The following is a 24,360-nucleotide window of genomic DNA, read 5'->3' as shown; positions in this document are numbered from 1 at the left end:
TTGAGCTTTTCAATCTGAGAGAAAAAAAGTGAGGTTGATTTTAAATACGTTGATTTCCAGGTAGTGATGAGTCCATAAGCGACCATGAGTTCAAACTGCAAGTGGAACAATACTGGGATTGGAATACAAAGCTGACGTATTCGTTTCATAGGGCTGCTGTAACAAATTGCCATGACTGGGCAGCTTCAAACAACAGAAGTTTATTCTTCCATAGTTCTGGAAGCTAGTAGCCTGAAATCAAGGTGTCAGCAGGGCCATATCCCTCAGAAGGCACTGGGGGAGAATCCTTCCTTGCCTCCTCCAGCTTCTGGTGGCTCCTGGCATTCTTTGGCTTGTGGCAGCACCACTGCAGTCTCCGTCTCTGTCATCACATGGCCTACTCCTTTGTGTCTTTGTGCCCGTGTCTCCCCTCTTATACCAACACCAGTCATTGGATTTGAGCCCAACTTAAGTCCAGGATTATCTCATCTCTAGATCCTTGACTTGGATGTATCTTTTGGGGGGACACTATTCAAAACACTACAACAAAAAACTCAACAAAGAATAGATAGAGGCTAAGACCGTGGATTCAGGTACCTCCAAATGTAGAAAATGGGTAAAGGAAGTGGTGGCAAAAAAATAGAAGAGAGCTGAGATATAAGAAGAGAATTAGGACCAAGGAAGAGAGAAAGAACTTCCCTGGCAGTCCATTGGTTAAGAGTTCATGCTTCTACTGTAGGGGGCACAGGTTCGATCCCTGGTCGGGGAACTAAGATCCCATATGCCACACGGCACAGCACCCCCCCCCCAAAAAAAAAAGGAAGAAAGAAAAATCAAGACCAAAGGGTGATCTATTCCATCAAATATGGCAAAGAACTTAAGAAAATAAGTGCTGGGATGCCTGGGAAGGGAAGAATTCATATGAGCATACACATGTACATGTACACATACCCACACACACACAATCACACGCAGAACCACAGCTTAATTGTTAAGAATGTTTGTAATGAATAAATTTTAAAAAATGGTTCTTCAGCTTCACTAGGGAAAAACAAGTAATTCCAGGTCTTACTAAACAATACATCAAAGAACTATCCAGATGTCCAGATCAAAGGAAAAAATAATTAGAAAATTATATAAAGATGTCTAGTTTGCCAAAGGCAACATACTAAAAAAAAAAAAAAAATTTAGTCCTTAACACGGGGGCATCAACTGGTCATAGAGCAGAGAGTGAGAATCAAAAGAAACGGCTTTTGTCGAGGTCACTGGTAGCATGGCCTAGAATTTTAAGAAGCTGACTGTTAGAAAGACAACGTAGACCTCTTCAGGCTCCCAACACAAAGGACATTTACTGGAATAGATAGGATGAAGTCATCTGGAATAAAGGTTTGTGAGCAGGGGCTAAGATGTATTTCTGTATAAAGAAAAAGACTTTGGTAACCACTCATGAGTATGATAAGCTATACTCTTACAGTGTAGTTTTATGGTAATTAAAAATATAAAACAATCCTGAAAGTGCTACCTTTTAAATGATTCACTATGAAGAAATGCAAACTAGTTATGGCCACAAAATGAGGTCTCTGGGACCCTGATTTGGTCCCTGCCTCTCTCCTCGCTCAAGCTCTGTTTCTTGCACATGCCCAGACTTGCCACAGCCCTGACATTCACCGCATCTTTCCGCGGGATTCCTCTTGCCTGACTACGGCACTCCCACATGCTTTTTATGGCTGAATCCAACTACCAAGCAGTTACCCTGGAAAATTCTGTAGTAAATGATTCTATCATTTGAAAAAATAACTATCCTCCTGATGGGCAAGATGAGACTTTATACCACAACCATTAGACAAGAGAGCCTTATAGAAATAAGAAGACAGTTTAATAGATGATTTTCCAAATTACCGAGTTCCAACATTTTTTATGCTCATTTCTATCTAATCCAGTTGCTACTTTCTAAAGACACATATGAGAGCTTATCAATTACAATTAAAAACTACAGTTAAAATTTTTCTAAGGTTAAGGAAGTACAGAAATGTTTATTAGTTGGTTGAGAAGTGTTCATTTACTTGAGCATTGAATTTACTAAGCTTCCAAGGGGGAAATAAAACCCTTCAACTAGATACAAGAAAACTTCTCGGTTTCTCAAATACCTCAAAATAAAATTTGCTCTCAGAGTTACTTAAATCATTTGATTACAAGCAACAAAATATATGATCTCATGTTCAATCACATTTACTTAAAACTTCACTTATAATTCACCTGAATAAAGCAAGGAATGTACAGACTTCAAAGGCATGAAAACTTGTTTGCAAATGGATTTCTACAAAACAGCATGCTCCAGGAAAATTTGGGATTAAAGAGAGCAATAGTGAGAATGTTTGAGAGAAACATGCCTTGAACATAAAAGTATATGAAAGTATATGATAGTAACTATAATATATGCTATATAAAGACTCTTTTTTATTATAGAGTATTTATGTATCAGGCAGACACAAGGATTTCCCCCCTGAGAATCTCAGAGTCAGGTCAAGACCTGACTACATCTAGTTAGAAACCCACGAATGCAACATAAAAATTTGTTGCTGTTTAAAAAAAAAAAACGTGTTCAAAACTAAGTCTTTTCATTCCTAATACATGCATCAAGAAAGAACCTCCAGTTGGGCCTTAATAAACCAGGACTTTAAGGCTTATGGATGATTTATTTGCTTGTATACAAAAGCTACTTAAAACTGACGTATTTATTCTTTACTGCATTGCAGAGCTCTACATATAGAAGTCTCTTCACAGTACCAACGTTATTAGTAACTAGTTATTCATCTTATTACATATTAGTAACTGTTACTATTAGCAGCCTATGTGGAAAAGGACAAGTTAGTTAAGAGGAAAAATGGATGGTCCCCTGCCCCATCCTAAAAATACAAAACAAAACAAATTTACATACCTCCTCTGTTTCATCCAGACTTGCGGATTTCACCAAACAAGAAGCTGGCCTCTCCTGGATGTGAGCAGGGTCCTGGGGGGCTCTCTGAGGCCCTGGCATTGGAGGCAGTGGAGCACGCCTCTTCTTGGGTGCATCCGATGGCAGGGTGTTTGAAATATACTGTTTGGTGATGGTATTGCTCCTCGTAAAAGCTGGACGATGCTTACTTACTAGAGGAGTTGCAGGGGCACTAGCAGTCTAATAAAGAATGAAAAGGCAAAATCTACAGGTAATTCCAAGATGAAAAGCACGTGCACTTAAAAACAGAGTAGAAGAATCTTATAAAATGCTACATAAGAAAATACGTACTTGCTCCCGCTTTTTCTTACTGCGTTGAAAAAGGCTGAAAAACCCTTTATTTTCTTTATCCTTCATAAGGTCTAGGTTTTGTGATATTTGGCAGGACTCTAAAATAGAAGAAAAGCACCTTACTTTTGCTTGAGGGGTTATATGTTCACCTCCGAGGTGAACTGTCCCTCAATTACTTTCCCTTGATAACTTTATCTAATGATAAAAGCTACTAATTATGCTCTACTATGAACCACGCACTCTGCTCAGCACCTCATATTTTAATTAATTCTCAAAGCAACAAGCAAATTTAGTATTATTGTTCCTGTTCCACAGCAGAGGAAACTGAAGTGACTCAGAGTCTGTGTTTTATCCATAACTACCAACATTTCAGAAGTAAAAAGGACACTTTGAATTAAATGAGATATGAAGTTGCTATCATACAGTTTGTCCCTTTGTTGATTTTGAATTATATATTTTGTCTCAGAGCTAAACTATTCTGAAATATTTAATTCTCCAAAACATGATTCACTATAATTACTCAGCACTCTGTTAAATGTTTTAAGAACTTTATTTCTTTAATCCAGTGGTTCTGAACTGGTGGTGATCTTGCGCGCACACACACGCACATCCCGCCAAAGACGTTTAACAAAGCCTACGGACAATTTCGGTTGTCACAACTGGGGGAAGGGTGAAGAGAATGTGCTACTGGCATGTACTGGGTACAGGCTAGTGATGCCGCTAAACAAACTACAATGCACAAGACAGCCCCCCAGAACAAAGAATTATCTGGCCCAAAATGTCAATAGTGCCGAAATTAAACCACAATTTAAGCAGAATGGCAAATGTCAAACCTCAAAGTTGTATAGGTAATATTTCATTTTCTAAAAAGTGTTTCCTAATGTCAACTGAAAGGGCCAAAAACAATGACAAATCCAGTACTGCTGAGTCACCCTTGCCCAGACTGTCTCTAAATACCATTTCCCACTAAAAGGAACCATCTCAGGAGCCAATCTGATATGGTTTCTCCTGGCCAAAGTCAGGACAATTTGGGCATCATAAGAATATCTCAATAAGTTGAAACATAGCACATATGTTTAATTCCATGAATTCATAATGATACTAAAAAAATAACTGATTCTCATTGTCCATTGTTTTAAAAATTGATTAAGGGAAAGAATCACACTTTTATCCTGTCTTTTCTGAATGAACTCTATCTAGGTAGACAAATAGCTGACATAGGGAAATTTTCTTTTTTAGAAATATCTCAACTGATAATTAAAGGAATATTTGTAACAGATTATATTTATTTTCTAACTCCTAATTAACCAAGACATTGGCAATGATGTTCTCAGCAGCACTATTCACAATAGCCAAAAGATGCAAACAACTTAAATGTCCATCGACAGATGAATGGATAAAGAAGATGTGGTACATATATACAATGGAATACTACTCGACCATAAAAAGAATGAAACAATGCCATTTGCAGCAACATGGATGGACCTAGAGATTATCATACTAAATGAAGTAAGTCAGGAAGAGAAAGACAAATACCATATGATATCACTTATATGTGGAATCTAAAATATGACACAAATGAATCCACCTATGAAACAGAAGCAGCCTCACAGATGTAGAGAACAGACTTGTGGTTGCCGAGATGGGGCAGCGGGGGGGGGGGGGGGGGGGGGGGCGCGGGGGAGGGATGGAGTGGGAGTTTGGAGTCAGTAGATGCAAACTATTATATATAGAATAGATAAACAACAAGGTCCTTCTGTATAGCACAGGGAACTATATTTAATATCTTATGATAAACCATAATGGAAAAGAATATAAAAAAGAATGTATGTATATGTATAACTGAGTCACTTTGCTGTACAGCAGATATTAACACAACATTGTAAATCAACTATACTTCAGTTAAAAAAAAAAGACATAAGCCAAGATTATTGATGGCTAACATCAAAAAAAGATAACTTGTTATTACAGGTCTGTTAATGGAAATACACAATACCATCCATGAAATATTCTTACCAAAAATATCTCACCCAAATCTGATCAAGTCTCTAGATTTAACAATCAATTTACAGGAAGCAGAGGATAAAGAAACATGTTAAGTGGCACCAAGGGATGCAATCAGCAAAATTCTGAATGTGGGAAACACCATAAGACAAATGACCTGGTTTCTTCAACAGATAAGTTGCAAATTTTAAAGAAAGAGAGAGAGACACACAGGAGTGGGGATTTATAAATTTTAAAAACATTTCTCCTATGAAACACATATGGGTTTTATGGTAAACCACAGTATAATTTCAGTGACACTGGAGACAAAGTACTATATATTGACATTTGTGGGATATATCTGTAGCAGAATTTACAGCTCAATGTAAAGTTTTAAATACATAGCCCTTTCTTAGGAGTAAATGTATAGTCTTTTTATTTAAAGGAAATGTTTAAAAAATTAAATAAATTATGACAAAGTAGGAGTTATTCCATGGAAGCAAACATAGTTAACACCAATAAATACATTAATGCAATTTTCCTCAATAAGACACTAAAGGAGAACTATATTTCACAGATTAAAACTTCATAAATCTGACACTTCAGATATTAAATAAGCACTATGCATGCTATACAATTCTGACAATGCTAACAATTAATAATAATAGACATGTGGACAGCACTTTGTGGTTAAAGAGTTTTTCACATGCCTAATTCTCTCTTTAGAACAATCCTGTGAGGTAGGTGTCACAAGTTATTATTCTGATTCCTTTTTATAAGTTACGGAATGTAAAGAATTGGAAGCAGATGGTACTATCTCATTACATATCTGAGGCCTTGGTGATGGTGACTAGAGAGTCTGAATAACTTGCACCAAGAAAAACAGACATTAAATAGTAGAACTGAATCCAGTATCCATTTAAAGATGATGTGTAATACCTCTGACTTTTTTTTTTTAAGAAATGCTACTATTTCATTTTAAGATAGACTCCTCCACTAACTGAATGTAGATATACAATTAAATTTAGTTGGAACAGTAAATAGAAAGTTCACATGGTGGTGCAGTGCAATAACTATAACCAGAGTACTCATGTAGTTATTTTTGGTAAAGCAATTTCCAGGCACCTGGGCATCCTCTACTCTGGTTAACTCCTAAGTCTTCACCTAAAGCTCACTTTCAGGGATCACTACAAGTCAGAGTTAAACACTAAGACAAGGAGTTGAGCTTACTTAGAAAAGCAACTCAAATACTGTAGTTTCCTATTTCCCAAAGAGAGGCTGTAAATAATTGCACACAAAGTTCTAAGCCTTCTGATAATATCGGACAAAATAAGGAGGCAGGAGCATTTACAACATTTGGATTGACCCTGTAGATTTTGACACTGTAAAAGGAGCTTTTTTTACATTTTCCTATTACAATCTCTTAAGATTATGTTCACAACATTTAATACTCTGCATAAACCACATACTTTTTTTTAGCTGGAGGGGATATTAGAAATCAATGCATTCAACACCTTCAAACTGAGGCCAACAAGATTATGGAATTTGCTTTCGGTTACGTATGTAGAGACTGGCAAAGTTAGAAGCAAAAGCCAAATACAAGTAACAGAATGCTGTTGCTGGAAGAACCAGAGAACACTTTTTCCTACCTCTAGATTATTATAGGAGTGGAAGGTGAGATCCGCACAAATAAAGCCATTTGCCCTATCAGTTTGCCAATGAGCTTGAAAGCTAATGTAGTGTCAGAATTAACATGCCTATCTTCTGATTATTAGCCAGTATACACTTTACAAACATAAGAATTTTCAACTCCTTTGATTAGGCTAGTCTTCATGACAGCCGCTAAAAATAAATAATCACACTATTACTGATGTGGGCTTAACTCTTGGAATTGAGAGGCTCATTGTGTTATTAAGAAAATGGAAGTGGTAAAGAAAGAAGATTCCAATAATCCAATAATGTATAATGTGTACACTTTATTAAGTTTTTTTTAGTAGGGGGTAATTATTATAGTAATCAATTACCTGAGCCTATCCTTTTTTAATGGGGAAACAGATTTCCAGACTTTATTATTAATGGCTAATTTTTAATAAAGTTTTCCTCTGTGAAAGTAATACATTTCCATTAAAAAATTCTATAATATAAAGAAAAGAAGGATATATATAAAATAGACCTACTGTATAGCACAGGGAACTCTACTCAATACTCTGTAATGACCTATATGGGAAAAGAATCTAAAAAAGAGTGGATATATGTATAACTGATTCACTTTGCTGTATAACTGAAACTAATACAACATTGTAAATCAAAAATTTTTTAAATAAAATAAAAACTTTAAAAAAAAATAAAGAGGATGAAAAAAATTCACCCATAGCCCTACCACCTAAAGGTATCAACTCTTAAAATTTTTATGTATTTCTTTTCAGAAATTTCATGTAAAAGCTTTTTTTTAAAACATACTGTATTAAACATTTAAAAAGCTTTAAAAGCTGATTTTAGCATAAGCACTTTCCATCTTATTACAAAATATTCACAAACAATTTAATGGTTGCAAACATTTCCTATGATGAATATATACCCTTATTATTCTGAATAACTGTTTCAAAAGAAATAATCTGAGACTCTTCCATGGAACCACCAAGTTATCAGTATATGTACACAATAAAGATCGTAGCAACATCATTTTTTGTCTGAGAGTCAAGGATATGTTTTTCTTATTCTTAAGATGATATTAATTTTCAAACAATTATTGAAATGTAATTACTGAAATTAAATTCAGAAATCAAGGTAGGGGGCTTTAAACTATTTTTCAGGAAATAAAAACCAAAGATTTTCTAAATTAAAATCTTTTACAGAATGTACATATTAGTAATGATAAGAAAACAGGTAAAATTAGCAGCTTGTTTTCAATTTACCCAATAGAAATAGAGATTTCGTATTATAATCTGTTTCTACTGATTCATGTGTCTTACCTTGTAAAGATGACTTATTGAAGGCAGTAACAGAAGTGGCTACAGAAGGAGGGGGTAAAAGAGGGTAAATTGACTGAAAAGATAATGTTTGTTCAAGTATAAAACATCACTGAGTTGAAATAGTCATCTATGGATAATTTAAAGCCACAATCTCAGGATAAAGTTTGAAGTTCTCTATACACAGAGGATGTAAGTAATCATTCTTCACTAAACTTTCATTTCTCCTAATAAAACAGATTTGTGTTGAATAAGCTTGCATTTATCTATCAGACATCATAGAAACAAACATTATCTAAAATCTCCAAATTTTAATACATTATTTCTACAGATTTACACTCCAAGCTATTCCTATTTAGAAGATTTTTGTAAGTAGACTGATTCATTTTATAAGCCAGTTGATCTTGGGTGCTGAAGTTAGAAAAAAATTTGTCAAGAAACTCCCAAATTTGAAAGATAATTAAGACTCAGACAAATCCATGGTGAGTCTATTGTAATTCACACTTTTTTAGAACAACAATGACTTTACATGTAAACTTTAATTTTCTGTTTAAATCTTAAAACCACAAAGAATTAAGTTAAATTACAGCCCAAATATTCATAGGTAGATGGAAAGGTGTAAAATGTGGATGACAGCTAAGAAAGACGAGTTTTTATTCCAATTTGAATAACTGAACTCAAGTTAAATTTTATTACATTTAGTTTTCTCTTCTTATTCCCAGTGACATGTATTGACTTTACTACAGGACCCATTAATGTGCCATTATGAACTTGAGAACACTTATACATAAACACAAAACATGCACATATATGCACCAAATGAATAACATGAAAAGTCTACTTACCTCTGCTGACATCCATGGCATATAATTCTCTTAGTCCCAGCTCATTAAGAGATTTTGTCAAGTCGAGGGGCTCCTGAGACTGATAGTCCTTCAATAATTGTGTATGTAATGGATCAAACTCACATTTGCTGCATATAACAGGGGCAAGTTCTTCAAGTGGTGCATGTGGGCTAACTCTCACTATCGTCTTCTGCGTTTTCTTAAAATTGATCACTACTCTCACAGTTTTCTGAAAACACAGATTAAAGCCAGAGTTATACCATGATTTACTGAAACAAACTTTCTACAATGACATCTAGAACAATGAGATAATCTACAATTATATATTGGTACGATAAACAGTATTTTTCTACTTTGTTGTAAAATTTTCTTTTTGATTAATGTTACTTCCTAAATCCAAACCAGGTTCTTAGAAATAGTTTGCTTATTAAGTAATCTAGATTAAATTCATAACTCTTGTAAAGTATTAAGTAGATTTAAATCCAAAAAGAAACATAAAAGCCTCATATCTAGTCCTACAGATGTTTTTGCTTTATTCCATATGATATTTACTTTAAAATGAGCAAACATACATAATAATAGAATTATATATGTTTTATTCTATTTTTTTTAGTTGAGAAATATTTATCTTTCTAATGGTCAGTTGTCTCAATGAAAAAAAAAGGGATATTTTAATTAAGACATTAACATTTTTGAACTTCTCTTATTTGATGTAAGATAAATGAGTTAATCCATTATAAAGAGCTTAACACAGTGTCTGGCACATTGTAAATTATCAATAAGTAAACGTTAACTCTTGTGACTACCTATTTTTGTCACTATTATTACTACTACTTTGGTTAATTTTAATATATTAGTAAAGAATATTATAATAGTCCTCATTTAAATATTTAATACTGCTAATTCAAAATTATTGAGAAGATTTTAAGCATCTCCACATTTTAATGTAACTGAATTAAACTCTATATGTAAATGGAATTTAGAAACATGTGACCATCTTAAGTGAAACCTACAGATTGCAGATCTTCAAAGTTTAACATGTATTCATAAAACTAAAATACCATATATAGTCCCATGTTAGCATAAATAATACTATTTCCATTTAGATAAATAGCATGTATACCTTGCTAGAAAACAGCCCAATATCCTGGTTAATATTTAATATTCATATTTTATAGAAAGCAAATGTTTTAGTATTGTCCAAAAAAAGTTAATTTTTTGAAGAAAATATGAGAATGTATTACTCAAGTCATATGTAAATGAACTACTAATTTAATATGTAAACCTTTATATATTTTGTGAAGTTAAAAATGGTTAATATCATTCCTAATGAAAGAGTATTTCTAGAAACCCATAAACTTCTACCCCTGTTGCTTACAGAAAAAGAACAATTTTATAAATAAAGGAGAATTGATGATATTAGAATCACTGTGGTTAAAATTTTTTGCTTAAAATTCATACATCACAGAAAACTGAGCCATCATGTAGCTCAAATTAACAATAATTTAAATAACTTACAACTACGGCTTACCAAGTACAGAGAAGCCAAAAAATTATTTTAATAAATTCTTAAAGGAATGTGTATTAAAAGAGTATAAAACCTTTTTTTTAATATAAACACTTTTGAAAAGAGTAGCTTAAAATATAGATCTTACATAATTGTCAGATTCTGATACTGTCATATAGATCACTTTAGAGCATCTAAAATCTGAAGTATTCCCCAAATTCTAGTTAATCCAAGGATAAACAACTAAGTGAATCCTAAACAAAGTGGCCCAGGAAAACACTATAGCCATATTCACATCGAATTTGACCAGGAAAGGCAATTTTATTTCATTTGCAATGAGCTGCAGATAATGACTAAAAAAATCAACTTAGTATTTTAGCTGTAAGATATCAAAATCTACAGTGAAAATCTTACCTCTGGTATTATAGGTGTAGGTTTTTTCTTATCCAAAATTTTTGGCTTTAAAATTACTTTTTCTACCTCCAACATTCCTATTGGTGTGTTTGGCTTAAATTTAATGGGGTTCTTTTCAGCTGACAGCAGATCAATTGTGTGACTTGATGGATTTAAGTGATACTGTGCACAGAGGAATATCAACAAGTCCATCATAGGTTTACTGTAAAACAAGAGTAATGCTGATCATAGAACAATTTCATAAACTGTTAAATTTATTGTTTCAAGCATTTTTCCTAGGGCCTCTTGTCTTCAGTAGATAAAACAAAGCTGCAAAATACTATTTGTGAAAGCAGCTTAAAAATCTAACTACAAGATATTTAAGCAGACAAAATTATAATAGTTTAAAACTTCTGAATAGTATTCAAGAGAGCTTGGATCCTTGTGTAGGTTTAAAAATTCTGTATATTTTATCTGCCAAATTGTCTTCATATCACAGATTTCAGTAGAAGGAAAAGCCCTTCCTTATCCAAAAGCAGTCACTTGGTTTAGCAAATTCTCCTTTACAATGTCATTTGGAATATGAGCAATCTTTAGCTTATAAACTGGTTCTCATAAGCATAAAATATTATCACCCTTTGGGCTTTAGAAAGCATAGAAAGAATCTACGTGAGGAAGCCCACAAATCCTAAAGAAGAGTGTCGTACAGATTTCTTAATTCATTCAAACAGAATTTAATATTTTCTAGGCACTGGAGACACGGTACAACTGTTACGGCATACCTTCTCTCATAGATCTAATACTCTGCTGGATGGACCAGGCCGAATGTCAGCAAACTACAGTCTGCAGGTCAAAGTGGGCCCACAGCCTGTTTTTTGTAAATAAAGGTTTACTGGCACACAGCCATGCTCATTTGTTTACATAATATCTAGGGCTACTTTTGTGTTACAATGGCAGATTTGAGTAGATGTGACTGAAACTGTATGGCCCACAAAACCTAATATTTTTACTATCTGGTTCTTGACAGAAAAAGTTTATGGACTCTTGTGCTAGACAATGAAAAAATAACCAAGTAAACGTATGAGATAATTTTAAATAGTGATTAAGTGTTAAACACTAATGGTAATACATAACCTATCTCTATAGGGAATTGTTAATCCAACTTGAGATTCAGAGACACTTCTTAATTTTTTGCTTCCCTTTCCACAGACTCCAACTGTTGACACAGACTTTTGTTTCCATTCACAGCATCAACAGAACAGTGTGGTCTCCAATTCTTTTTTTTTCTTTTCTTTAACATCTTAATTGTAGTATAATTGCTTTACAATGGTGTGTTAGTTTCTGCTCCAATTCTTTCTTAACTGTCAACCTTTAAGGAAAGCACACCAAAAAATCTTTTGTATTATGTGCTTTCCTCAAACATCTGGAGATCCTAAGCTATTAGATTGTATTTAAGACTGAGGCACTAAAACACTGTGTAAAAGTCCTATTTTCATGAACTGAGGTATATAGGTTGATGGGCTTCATTTGAGGGTAATCAGGCGGCCAGCTTTTTTTTTTTCCAATGGGAGGTATAACTATCAATAAAAAATAATTCTCCGATTTCTTGAGTAGATATATGAACCCAGCTACCAGTTTTTTAGAAAGTTGACAGGGAAATGAGGCTAAAAATCTCACTGTTCAGCATGCTATTTTTTTAAATTTTATTTATTTATTTGTTTGTTTATTTATTTATTTTTGGCTGTGTTGGGGCTTCGTTTCTGTGCGAGGGCTTTCTCTAGTTGTGGCAAGCGGGGGCCACTCTTCATCGCGGTGCGCGGGCCTCTCACTATCGCGGCCTCTCTTGTTGCAGAGCACGGGCTCCAGACGCGCAGGCTCAGCAGTTGTGGCTCACGGGCCTAGTTGCTCCGTGCAGCATGCTATTTTTAATTTAGTAATCTGTTTTCATATGCACCTCATTCCCAGTCTCCTAAATGGAACTCCCAGGTATGTAGCCTCCCTGGTTCAACATTTTCAGACAGGCAGTGTCCTGCTGGGGAAGGATTAGTTGTCTGGCACTGTGTGGTCTTGAGGTCAAACACTTTATATAGATTTTCAAACCATCCCCTGGATTCAGACCCTACCTCACCCTCACCTTCTACGGATGTTGCCCATTCTTAAGCCATTCCAGTTGCTTTGGGAAAAAGAGGTATATTTCATAATAGTACACTCACCTCCCTTCTCTCTCCCACGTACAAGTTGTACCCATTATACATATACCAAGAAAAATAAATAAATAAAAGACTAAGTCCCTCAGTAAAAAAATGTTCTCTGGAATATGTTCCAATACCCAAAATACATTTCCTATATCTTTATTAAATGCTTGCACAGTAATATTTAGGAGTTTTATGTCCTTCTCTTGAGCTATCTAGTATGTTCATACATAAATTTTCTATAATTGCCCAAATTTTGGCTTTGGATAGTACATATTTAATTTCATTGAGAGAAAAACTAGCATAATGGTATTGTTGAAGTTCATTTTGTCGTAACATAGTACTCTATGACGGCAATTTGATGCTACGTACCAATTCTAGATTTGGAAAATGGTACTTCTTTCCCTGATAGTAAATAAACTTAAGAAGGATTAGGTAATGCCTAGAAAAATACAGTATAATTATAAATACAGTTAAGCTGGAAGAGGAGAGAATTTTCACTGCCAACTAAATGGAGCTGTCCACTGTGGTCTATGAGTAAATGGTGATATGTTCAGATTATATTTCTCTTTCTCTTTATATATAAATGTGCCAACTAATTCATGTAAAAATTCTAAACTTTACACTTCAAACATCTTTTACTTCTTAAATTTACAGTTCTTTAGAATCTCTGCCAGAAATATACACTAAAAGTTAACAAGACAAAAATAGTGATTAGTTTAAAGTTTTGTTTTTGTTTTGTTAATCCCTATTTTTGTGCTACCATTTTTTCATCCCTTTATGTACAAACATATAAACCTTTAAGGAAAAAGATACTTGAAAATTTTTTAAAGATAATAACAATTTGACACTCTTATTTAAACCTTCTGATATGCCTTAATGAATTACTGTATTTCTATCTGTGATATACAAATTTTCTAATTTAATAAAAGTGATGGATAATGGGCCAAGAATATTATAATTAAGGCCTATTCCTTTAGTCAAAATGGTCATCTATAATCTTTGCACACTATAGTATATATAGTATACTATACTTTTTTTGTAGCAAAAACGTTGCATGCTGACTAGAACCTTTGAACTCACTGCCTAAATGTTTTCTAATAAACGACTCTTGGAAAGGCAAGTAAAAGTTACAGATCTTCTTTATAACCTTATTCTCTCATTCTATAATTACAGGTTCAACTTTTTATTCAATAATTCCAGAAGCCAATTTTGTCTAGAAAATATTCCTATTCCCAGGCAGATAAATGCAAAAGACCAGAAAGTTCTCTAACAGACAAAAATACAGATGGGGATTTAATACTGCCTATGATAATGATATTTCAAATTTCTGGGGAAAGAACTGAATGTTCAATAACTGGTATTGGGAAAAAGCTGATGAAAAAAAAAGCTATGTATCTACCTTATTCCTTACACTAAAGTAAGCCCAAGTGGACTAGCTATATAAATATGAGAATATAATTCTGGGCAGGGGGAAGGGGGGGAACCAAAAAGAAATCCATCTTCATGTAGTTTATGTTCTAGAGCAGGGTTGTCCAACAGAACTTTCTGCAATGATAGAAATGCTCTGTATCTGTCCTGTCCAATACTGTGGCCACTCACTGCATATAGCTACTGAGCATTTGAAATACATTGAGCTAGTGGACTAACAAACTGAATTTTTCATTTCACTTACATTTAAACAGTTTAAACACACATGTGGTGAGTGGCCACTGTATTGGACAGAGTATCTCTAGTGCACTGATTCTCAAGTGTGATTCACAAATCAGCAGCATCAGTGTTGCTGGGAACTTATTAGAAATGCAAATTCTCAAGCCCCAGTCCAGATCATTGAATCGGAGACTCTGGGGGTGAGGCACAGGAATATGTGCTTTGACAAGCACCGTAGCTGATTCTGACACATACTATAGTTTTTGAACCAGTGATCTGGAGAGAAGAGGATAAGGAAACAAGTAAATTATATAGTATATCAGATAATGATAAATGCCATGATGAAAGTAAGATAAGGATGGAGATTAGAAAATGTCCTAACTGAAAAAATGACATTAGAAAAGAGACCTGAATGGAATGGGATACTGGGGAAAGAGTGTTCCAGGCATAGTTGACAAGTGCAAAGGCCCTGAGGCAGAAGTGTGCTCCACATGTTTAAAGAAAAACAGAAACCAGCCTGCTGGGGTGAAAACAGTAGACATGATATCAGAGTGATTTTCTTATAGATCTGGAAGGCCTGGTGAAGACTTGGGATTTTATGAAGTGAGGTAGAAAACCACAAAAGGGTTCTGAGGAGTGATGGGATCTATTTTACATTTTTAAAGGATAATATTCTGATTGCTTTATTCACAGTAGCCTGAGGTTACAAAGCTATTGCAAAAATTTAGGTGAGAGAAGGTGATAGCTTAGACTAGTCAGATTCCAGATATATTTCATAAGGAGGTGATAGGATTAAATCTAATGCGGGAAGAAAAGGGTAAGATGACACAAGAGACAGAAAGAGGAGCCAGCCAATGGGAAGAGGCCAGGATTGCAGGGACACTACCAAGTGGCAGCATTGCTAAAAGGACTCCATAGAAGGCCTAAAATGCTCATTTAAGTTATTTGGTATGTGATATACTTACTAACCTCTCCCTGGTGACCCGCAAACCATCGCTATGGTCCTGGTAGCTTTGAGAGGGGTTAAATCAAGGAGAGAAAGGACATTTCAAAAAGTAGAGACTGGAAAATAAGAATCCAAAAAAAGGATATAAAGTCCAAGCCAGAGGCGGCTCCAAGAACATAAACCCTTGGGAATTTACAATAATATTATAAAGGGTATTTATGGAACAGGGGTTCAGGCCAATCTTTCGGAGACCTCAAAGAACAGAATGACCTAAAGATGCTATCTGGGTTCCATTTATAACTAGATGTGAACTCCTCTCTAGCAGGACCACCTCTTAGCAGACTTTCTTCCCAGGACCTAATACAATGTAGGTCAGGGTCATTGAATGTGAATTTATAGGAACCAATGATTATTTATCTCTTAGGTAATTTTGCTTAAACATCCATGAGTTCAAACACATAGCAGATAATATGCATTTGAGATTTCTGTTCAGTGTCTAATGCATGAAAAGATGAAATTGTTGAAAGGAGATTCACATGCTTTAAAAAAAACCACATAGGTGAGAAAGCTGTTTTGCTTTTTGTTTTTTAATTAACAAACTTGACTAGCAGCATTGTTGTGTCTAAAGCCTGTACATCTTTACACAGAAGTGGGATATAAGCATTAAGTTGGGCTAAGACCTTATCCGAAAACAGCCTCAGACCAGTTCAATTGCTTGAAATATTTAATTGAAAGCTCAGCATTTGGCACCAAAAGCACAGAAGAAATGACCCTGACCTAGCGGATTCTGAGGGTGGGAATTACTGACTGGCTCTACCATAAAGGAGCTGTAACACTATAAAGGCAGGACATTAACTTTTAAGCAGGCTCTGCACGTGATCACCACAGGAAGGATGCTTGTTCTCCTGTTTGCTAAGGTAGGAGCACATGCCAGCAGTCTACCTGAAACCCGAGCCAAATAACTAAAAGTTGAAAAGGATTGGCTGAATTTGTTCATTACTTCCTCATTCAAATAAGAAACAGTCTTTTCCTCCTCTATACTACCACATTACTTTGAATTTTGGTTTATTATTTAAGAGTCTGCTTTGCATTATTTACAGATTTTTTTTCTCTTATGACTGCCTGGAGGGCCGATTTTAAAAAAAAAACAAAATTCTTTAGAAACTCTTCTTTGAGATGGAAGAAATCCCTATGAGATTTCCCAGTCCTTATAGAAGCAAACAATCCCTTGCATTAATTTCATACCTATTATCTCATTTGAGCTCACAACCACCACAAAAGCTACTCCCACTTTACGAATGAAAAAATTGTGGTTAGAGAAGTTACATGAACAGATTGTGAGGAGCATAAATAGAATTAGGGTGCAGTCAGGATTGAAATGTTCTGACTCCTAATCCAGCTACATTTTAGCCTCATGATCCCATGAATCAGGATTCAGGATAGGGTGGATGGTTTGCAACAGGCTACCTGCTATCTGCTGCAGTTTTACTTCATAGATTGATGGCATCACTAAATTACCCCCTAAAATCCTCCAGTGACCCTTCCTGCATTCATGACACATATTAAGGGAAATCTTGTCCTAGTTTTACTGCCTGCTAGATAAGACAAGACTTCCCATTTTTGCGTTTTTAAGATCCACTTGGATATCAAAAATGAAAGTCATGATTCGCCAGAGAGCTTTCAGATCAGCTCCAACAACTACGTAGGTGAATTTCCAAACCCTAGAGGTGCTTAAACAAAGTCACTTACCAATAGGGTTGCAATGAAATTTATCATCCAATCTGGACACCTGAGATCGAAAGAGGGGCACTATTAGTAATTACTCTGGGATAATAGGTACAGACAGGGACTGTCATAGGAAAACGAAGATGCATGATGATAAGTCTTTTTTATGACTAGATGGATTTCAAGCATCTGATAAGGGGTTGAACCCGAATGAGTAAGATTCTTCCTTAGTATGATTCTGTAAATCTACCCCAGTATCTAATATGGTATTTTACCCATTCTCAATACATGCTCAAAACTGAGTTGAGTTGAATTGGTTCCAGCTGTCCCTTACAAATGCATACCAACAACCCAACTAAACTTACCAATAACAGTATAGGAACTTGTAAAACATTCTCCATTGTTACTGATGTTTATCTAAAGCTAACCCACCTCATTTAGTAGTGAGTTCAGGAATGAAGCTAACACACCTAATTCAGAAGGAGTTCAGGAATGCTCTCTAACTATGCTTGTGGGCATGAAATGAAGTGGATCAGGTACATAAAACAAATAAACCTAATCTCCAAGTTGAGAGTGCTTACTGAATTATGCAATAGGAAACATTTTGAAGAAAGTAACACACAATTTAAATTTGAAGACAATAATAGATCAGGGTAGTATTAAATTGATTAAAGGTCTTATATCAAATACTAAAAACAGATACTTCTCAAAGCAAAAAAAAAAAGTTGAAATTCTCCACTTTAGACTAAACTCTACTTGATCATTTATTTTGGATATTATATTCGAAGCTAATTATAAACAATTACCTTCATAAAAACTGTGATTGGGCTTCCCTGGTGGCGCAGTGGTTGAGAATCTGCCTGCTAATGCAGGGGACACGGGTTCGAGCCCTGGTCTGGGAAGATCCCACGTGCCGCGGAGCGACTAGGCCCGTGAGCCACAACTACTGAGCCTGCGCGTCTGGAGCCTGTGCTCCGCAACAAGAGAGGCCGCGATAGTGAGAGGCCCGCGCACTGCGATGAAGAGTGGCGCCCGCTTGCCACAACTACAGAAAGCCCTTGCACAGAAATGAAGACACAACACAGCCAAAAATAAATACATAAATAAATAAATTTTAAAAAATACAACAACAACAAACTGTGATTTAGGAACATACCTATTAAACATACATACGCACCCCTTATAAAAAGAGAAATACCACAAATATATCTCACTGCAATTGGGACAATTCAAATATGGGCAAAGGATAAGATAAAATGTTACTGACATGAAAGGTAGAAATTATTGACTGAAAAAAAAGGCGAGTTACAAGATAGCATGTACAATATGATGTCATACTGGCAAAAGAGGAAAAGGTTCCTATATAGGTATATGTGTAGATATACAATTGAGTGTGTGTGGTGTATGTCTATGTATATGTCTGTGTGAGTGAAAGGTTATATACCACAATGTTAATAACTGTAATCTTTCTCCTTAATAATGACATGGTGTTTTAAGTATTTTTTCTGGCTTATCTGTCTTTTCCTACTTTCTGTAAGGCCCAACCATTGCATTTATAGTCATAAAAAATTAAAAGTAACATTAACAAGGGCCATTGTTATAAGGTGTAGATGCCAGGAAAGGAAAGGGATGAGGGTGGCCCTCCTAGGACTTGGAGGGCATTTGTTAGTATTCTGTCACCGTTTCTCAAATCAGAAGAACGATCAGCCAACAGAGGCTTACGTGCTCCCTGGCTCAGGGCGGTGGGGGAGTGCCAAAGCCTGGAGTACAGGATTCCAACTAGGTAGAAACTCAGGCAGGACCGTTACACTTAAATAACTTAACAGCTAAAATTCCAACTTTTATTTTAAGCAGGTACAATTGAAAAAGTATCTAAACCAAAATTTAAAGCATCCTTATGGAGTTCAATGTGATTATGCCATGCAATAGATTTTTAGCAGTATGTTTTTGAAATCTATTACCCTATTATATAATGTATTCATCACACATCTGTCATATCTGTCATTTGACATTTTTCAATAAATATAAGAATGATACGAAATTCTGAAACTCTTCTGTGATCCATACCGTTCGTTGTATTACTGGTTTTTGTTTTTTGTTTGTTTTTTTTTTTTTGGAGAGGGGTGAGTTAAACAAAATTGACCCACATTGATCCAGTAATTTCTTGTCGTTTTTCATAGTCTACTTTTTTCCAATAGGTGGCACTGTAGTCCATGTAAAACTCTCCTGAGCTAGTTCTCTAGACCCACCCAGTGCCCTTCAAAACCCTGGTCTTAAAGGCCAGAGATGTGAGGTGACTTGCTTGACATCACATAGCAAGTTATGTAATAAACCGTAGAGCCTGAGCTTTCTAACTTCAAGTTCTATGCTTTCTTTGTGTTTTCATTCCTGGTATTCTAAGATTTGCTCAGATCAAAGCAAACTCCTATTTATGGTATTCAGGTCATAAAATAGCGTAAGTTACAGGAGAGAGAGAATGTTAATATACCCATAGAATGCTCTCCCTATAGGCTAACAAAGAGGGTTAATGTCAATCTTTTATCAAATTCCCAAATGAAAACTGCTTTTAAAGTGTCCCCAGAGAAAGAGGAAAAAGGAAAAATACTTATTCAGTGAGAATGACACCTGACTATAAGGTAAGGACCTACAGTGATATACAAACATACCCACATATTTCCATTTTCTCTGTAGTGTCTATGCCAGCTTAGCCTATAAACTCATTTTCATTAAAAATTAACTTTTCCCAAGTACTGGTAGACACCACCACTTATGCTATTGCATAGCGTGGTACTTTCTTCGGAGCACAGCCCCTAGGCAGCTTGCCTCTAACAGTAGTATTCTTTAATGCTCACTTTTAATAAGGCACAGAGCTGCTTTGCCTGGTGAAAAAGGTTGTTTACTTGACCAGCACACACAGATACAAACACACACACACACACACACAGATATGTATACACATATACCTGTACTTCTTCCTTCAATCCAATCATTCGTAATAACAGGACACACAGAAATTTCCAGGAGTTTTCAGGCTGCCGCTCAGCCATCTTCAATGTAAGTCAAGGATCGCAAAGGCAAGATAACAGACGTCGGGTGACTTTTGGTTACTAAAGAGTCAATATCACAAAGCTCTGGTACCAAAAGATTGGTAAGCCTGCAGAAGGCTCCTAACCTGATTCAGGATAACAAGTTTTTAGTTTGTCCCTGAGCATAAAGTCTATTACCACCTCCAGTCTTATTGTGTTCCTTAATCCGAATAAGCTCTTTGGTGAAAAATCAATGTACAAACAAGTGCATTCTTCTGAAAATAATGCTGTGTGTTACATTCTCAAAAATGAAACATTCTGAGCATATCTCTGCATGAACTGTATAAGAAGAGAGGGGAACTTTCTAAAAATCATCCCCAAGAATACATTTTGAGAAGCAAAACTTTTCTGAACAGTTAAATGAAGCATATGATAAGTTTCTAAATATTTATTTCAGGCTCATATTGATATTCTTCTCCAAAGGAAATATATATATAAATAATACTATCAAAATAAATATAATATATATAATATACAAAGAATATTTAGACAAATTAAGAAGAGATGGTCTCAAAAAATTAAATTAGAGATCCTTCACAGTAACATATGGAACTCTGATTTAGCTAAGAAAACCTTATGCCCTTAAACTTATTTAAAATGATTCTTCTGTAGTCCCCCACTAAATTCCTGTATCATTTTGTTGAAAATTTTCCTATTCCATTTATGGTAACGAAGCCCAGAAGAAATTTAAGTTATCTATATCATGGGTCTTCACATAGGTAGCTAATATTTTTCAGAAATAGAATAAATTTTTCTATTTGTACATTTTTGTTTTTGTTGTTATTGTTAAACGTTGGTTTTTGTTTGGTTTTTTTTAAATAACGGGCCAGCAGTTGCTGCAACCTTCAAGATACCCCAAATCACACTCTTAAGATATCCTGAATCGCCTTCTAAAATATCTGGAATCACTCCTGAGATATCCAGAATCACACTCCCGAAATATTCAGAATCACACAACCACTTTTAATTATAAACATTTAATATAAAAAAAAAATTAGTCATAGTGTCTACAACTTGAGTTATTCCTGAGTGATAAAACTATTAGGAACAAAGTCTCAAAATCAAACCCCCTAGTAAAAACACTGATATAAAACAAATTCTACTCTCAGAAAAGTTTTTCAGCCCCAAAATTTAAAGTTTTGTTTAAATTTTTCAAATAAAATGTAAAAAGCAATCAGAATTTGGGGCATTCTTGCCTTACTCTCTACCTGAGGAAATATATTTAAGAGATCCTGGGAAAGCTACTGGGACCCATCCAAATGCCTCTTCAAGACACACCATTTAAGTTGCTACCTCCATCAACATATAAGATTTAGGAAGACAATATGCTGAATTTACTAAATGCCTACTACAGTGCAAGAAACTGTAAAAAAAAAAAAGAAAAAAAGAAAAGAAAAAGAAAGAAAAAAAGAAAAAATAAACTGTGCTAAGCACCAAGAAGAAAAGTCGTGATACCTGCATGGATCTTATGGTTTATTTAAGAAGATAAGATACACATATAAATTATAGCATAGGACAATCTATGATTGTCCTATCTGGTTATAAAGTGCCAGAAGAGTTTGGAAGTCAGAGGTAATAGTTCATTCTGGGGAGATCAGGGAGCCTTTAAATCAAAAGTGTCACTTGAGCTACATTAACTGGATAAAATGCGGCTGGTAAGGTACTCAAGATGGAATGGCTTTCCAAAAAAAGTGTGGAGGTGGAAAAAGTAGAGTATCTGTAGAATCAAAGAGTCATGCAGCTGAAGCTTAAGCTATTCAAAGGGGAGTAGTGAAGGAAAGCCTGCTTAACTCCAGAGGAGAAGAGAAGAAGGTGCCCCAGTGTCCAGCCTTGTTAGCTTGGACTTCCTTACTTTGTTGAATTGCCATCCCTGCAGTCTTTTATCAAAGCGAGTGCCACAAAGAGAGGGATGTTTTAGTCAGATTAACCTGAGGGTGGGGAATGAATGGAGAGAGCCCAGGGTTAAGGAAAACAGTTCTCAAAAGAAAATGGTGGAAGTCACTATGTGCCAGGCACTGATAAGTATTTCATTTAATCCCAACAACAATTCAGTTATAAAACATTTTTTATAGATAAGAAAACTGAAGCAATTCAACAACAGTTGGTGGCCCAGAAACAAAAAGCTGACTGATGGAAAATTACTCCAGTTTAGGAACGTGGAAGGCAAACATGCTGGAAGGTCAAAAGGGTGGGGAAAATCTAGGGTCCTTGTAAGTACAAATGTAGTAGAAATGACTGATGCAGAATCCAAGTCAAATATGAAGAAAAATGCAGCAACAGGAAGAGAAATCATCAATTAGACTTAATAAAGGAGGATGAAGAACAAATCCAATTAAGAAAGAGAAAGTGGATAAGCTAGATTCAAAAAAGTTGTGTCAAAGAGGGAACCTAAGATCTCAGTATTGGATCAGCTTCAAAGTGGTAAGATACCACGGTCCAGGTGGACATGGGATGTACACTATGGATGTATTTTCCCAGAGTCAAGGAAACAGAAGAAAAGTTAGCTCAGGGTAGCATGTGGAAAAGTTTAAAGTAATTATGATGGGTGACAGGATAGAGGGGAAACCCATGATTCTAACACTGAAGTCACTGAGGTTTAAAAACAAACAAACAAACAAAAGAACCCAGAAGGCTGATAGTAGAGAAGATGGCAATATAAACAGATGACTGGTATATTCAAGATGAAAGTTTGAGGAGTACTGATAATGAAACCATTGTTACCTGTCAGCATCAGTGAAGAACTAGGAAAAAATACTGACTTTTTAAAAAAATTACCTTGAATTCAGGGAACATAAGAGGAATTGCCTTTATTACCCCTAGCCACATCCATTACCATTATTATTTTAAAACCAGGGTAATGGTGTGATTTAAAGGATTGAAGATGATGCGATGGCCACTGTCTCTAACTTACAAGATGCCTTCCTCCCTCAGAAGAGGCAAAACCCACCTGCATCTAAGGTGGAAGCCCACCAAGGTCAGTCACAGGGTTCTCAACCTCCTAAATATGGTTCAATGGGTCATCTCCAAAACTACTTCCAATACAAAATAAATGGCAAAGTGCAACTTACTTAAATTTAATGAGAATTTAATACACAATACTATGTATTGTTTGCTAGTGCTGAACTTTTCTATTTTCATGAACTTTCAATAATTCATAAAGTTGTACATAATCTTAAGAATAGATCTCAAGATTAAGGTTATCTTGAATAAATTTCATCTAGATAAAACCACATTTCAAAAATGCAGTACTCAATATGTTGCCTGCTTATTCTTTCGTTCTACACACACATATATACATACACATGCAATACTAAGATCAAAATAGCTTAAATTTCTAAAACAGGACTCTTGATAACAAACGGGTAGTTGAAGGTGAAAGGTGGAACAAGACCAAGTATACAACTCATGTAACTTTCCACTTCAAAATGAAATGGAAAATTACACTTGGCTTTATTACATTTTTCCAATTTTTATTCAGGTATTAAAAATATCAGTCTCCTAAATCACATATTCCCTTCTCGCTGGATTAAAGTTTAATTCTTTGTTTCTATTAAATTTATCCACATTTTAAATAAGTTTATTAAATCATTCAATGATGTGAAAAATCCTGCTAGTTCTACAGACAGATTTATCTGTTTTGATAAATAAAAGAGTATTACCTTTTAAGAGCAGTTAATAACTTCTGCAAAGTCAAATTTGGAGAAGCGGCTTAAAAGAGAAAGAATAATTTGGAAGGGAAGGGAAAGAGTTTTCTTATGGGTCCCTGGCTTGCTTTGTAAGTTTGACTTAGAAAATCAAT

The 24,360-nt window shown here is 35.1% G+C and overlaps 1 protein-coding gene across 10 annotated transcripts in view; it reads right to left on the bottom strand.

Moving 5' to 3' along the window:
- Window positions 1–24,360, bottom strand: part of COBLL1 (cordon-bleu WH2 repeat protein like 1) — a 150,574-nt gene that overhangs the window by 38,495 nt on the left and 87,719 nt on the right. For 6 of the 10 annotated variants that reach the window (XM_068544986.1, XM_068544989.1, XM_068544981.1 and 3 more), the window contains 5 exons: window positions 10,984–11,185; window positions 9,063–9,291; window positions 8,221–8,259; window positions 3,266–3,363; window positions 2,918–3,154 (listed from right to left, as the gene is read on the bottom strand). In XM_068544986.1, coding sequence (XP_068401087.1) covers window positions 2,918–3,154; window positions 3,266–3,363; window positions 8,221–8,259; window positions 9,063–9,291; window positions 10,984–11,185 — 805 coding nt within the window. Of the gene's footprint in view, window positions 1–2,917; window positions 3,155–3,265; window positions 3,364–8,220; window positions 8,260–9,062; window positions 9,292–10,983; window positions 11,186–17,499; window positions 17,514–24,360 lie in introns of those variants that run through there. The other 4 variants (XM_068544987.1, XM_068544984.1, XM_068544988.1 and 1 more) reach the window with 2 other exon arrangements.

The sequence above is a fragment of the Eschrichtius robustus genome, chromosome 5 (assembly GCF_028021215.1).
Source record: "Eschrichtius robustus isolate mEscRob2 chromosome 5, mEscRob2.pri, whole genome shotgun sequence".
Classification (NCBI taxonomy): domain Eukaryota; kingdom Metazoa; phylum Chordata; class Mammalia; order Artiodactyla; family Eschrichtiidae; genus Eschrichtius; species Eschrichtius robustus.
Note: the sequence above shows the minus strand (reverse complement) of the source record. Positions and strands in the feature narration are given on the sequence as shown.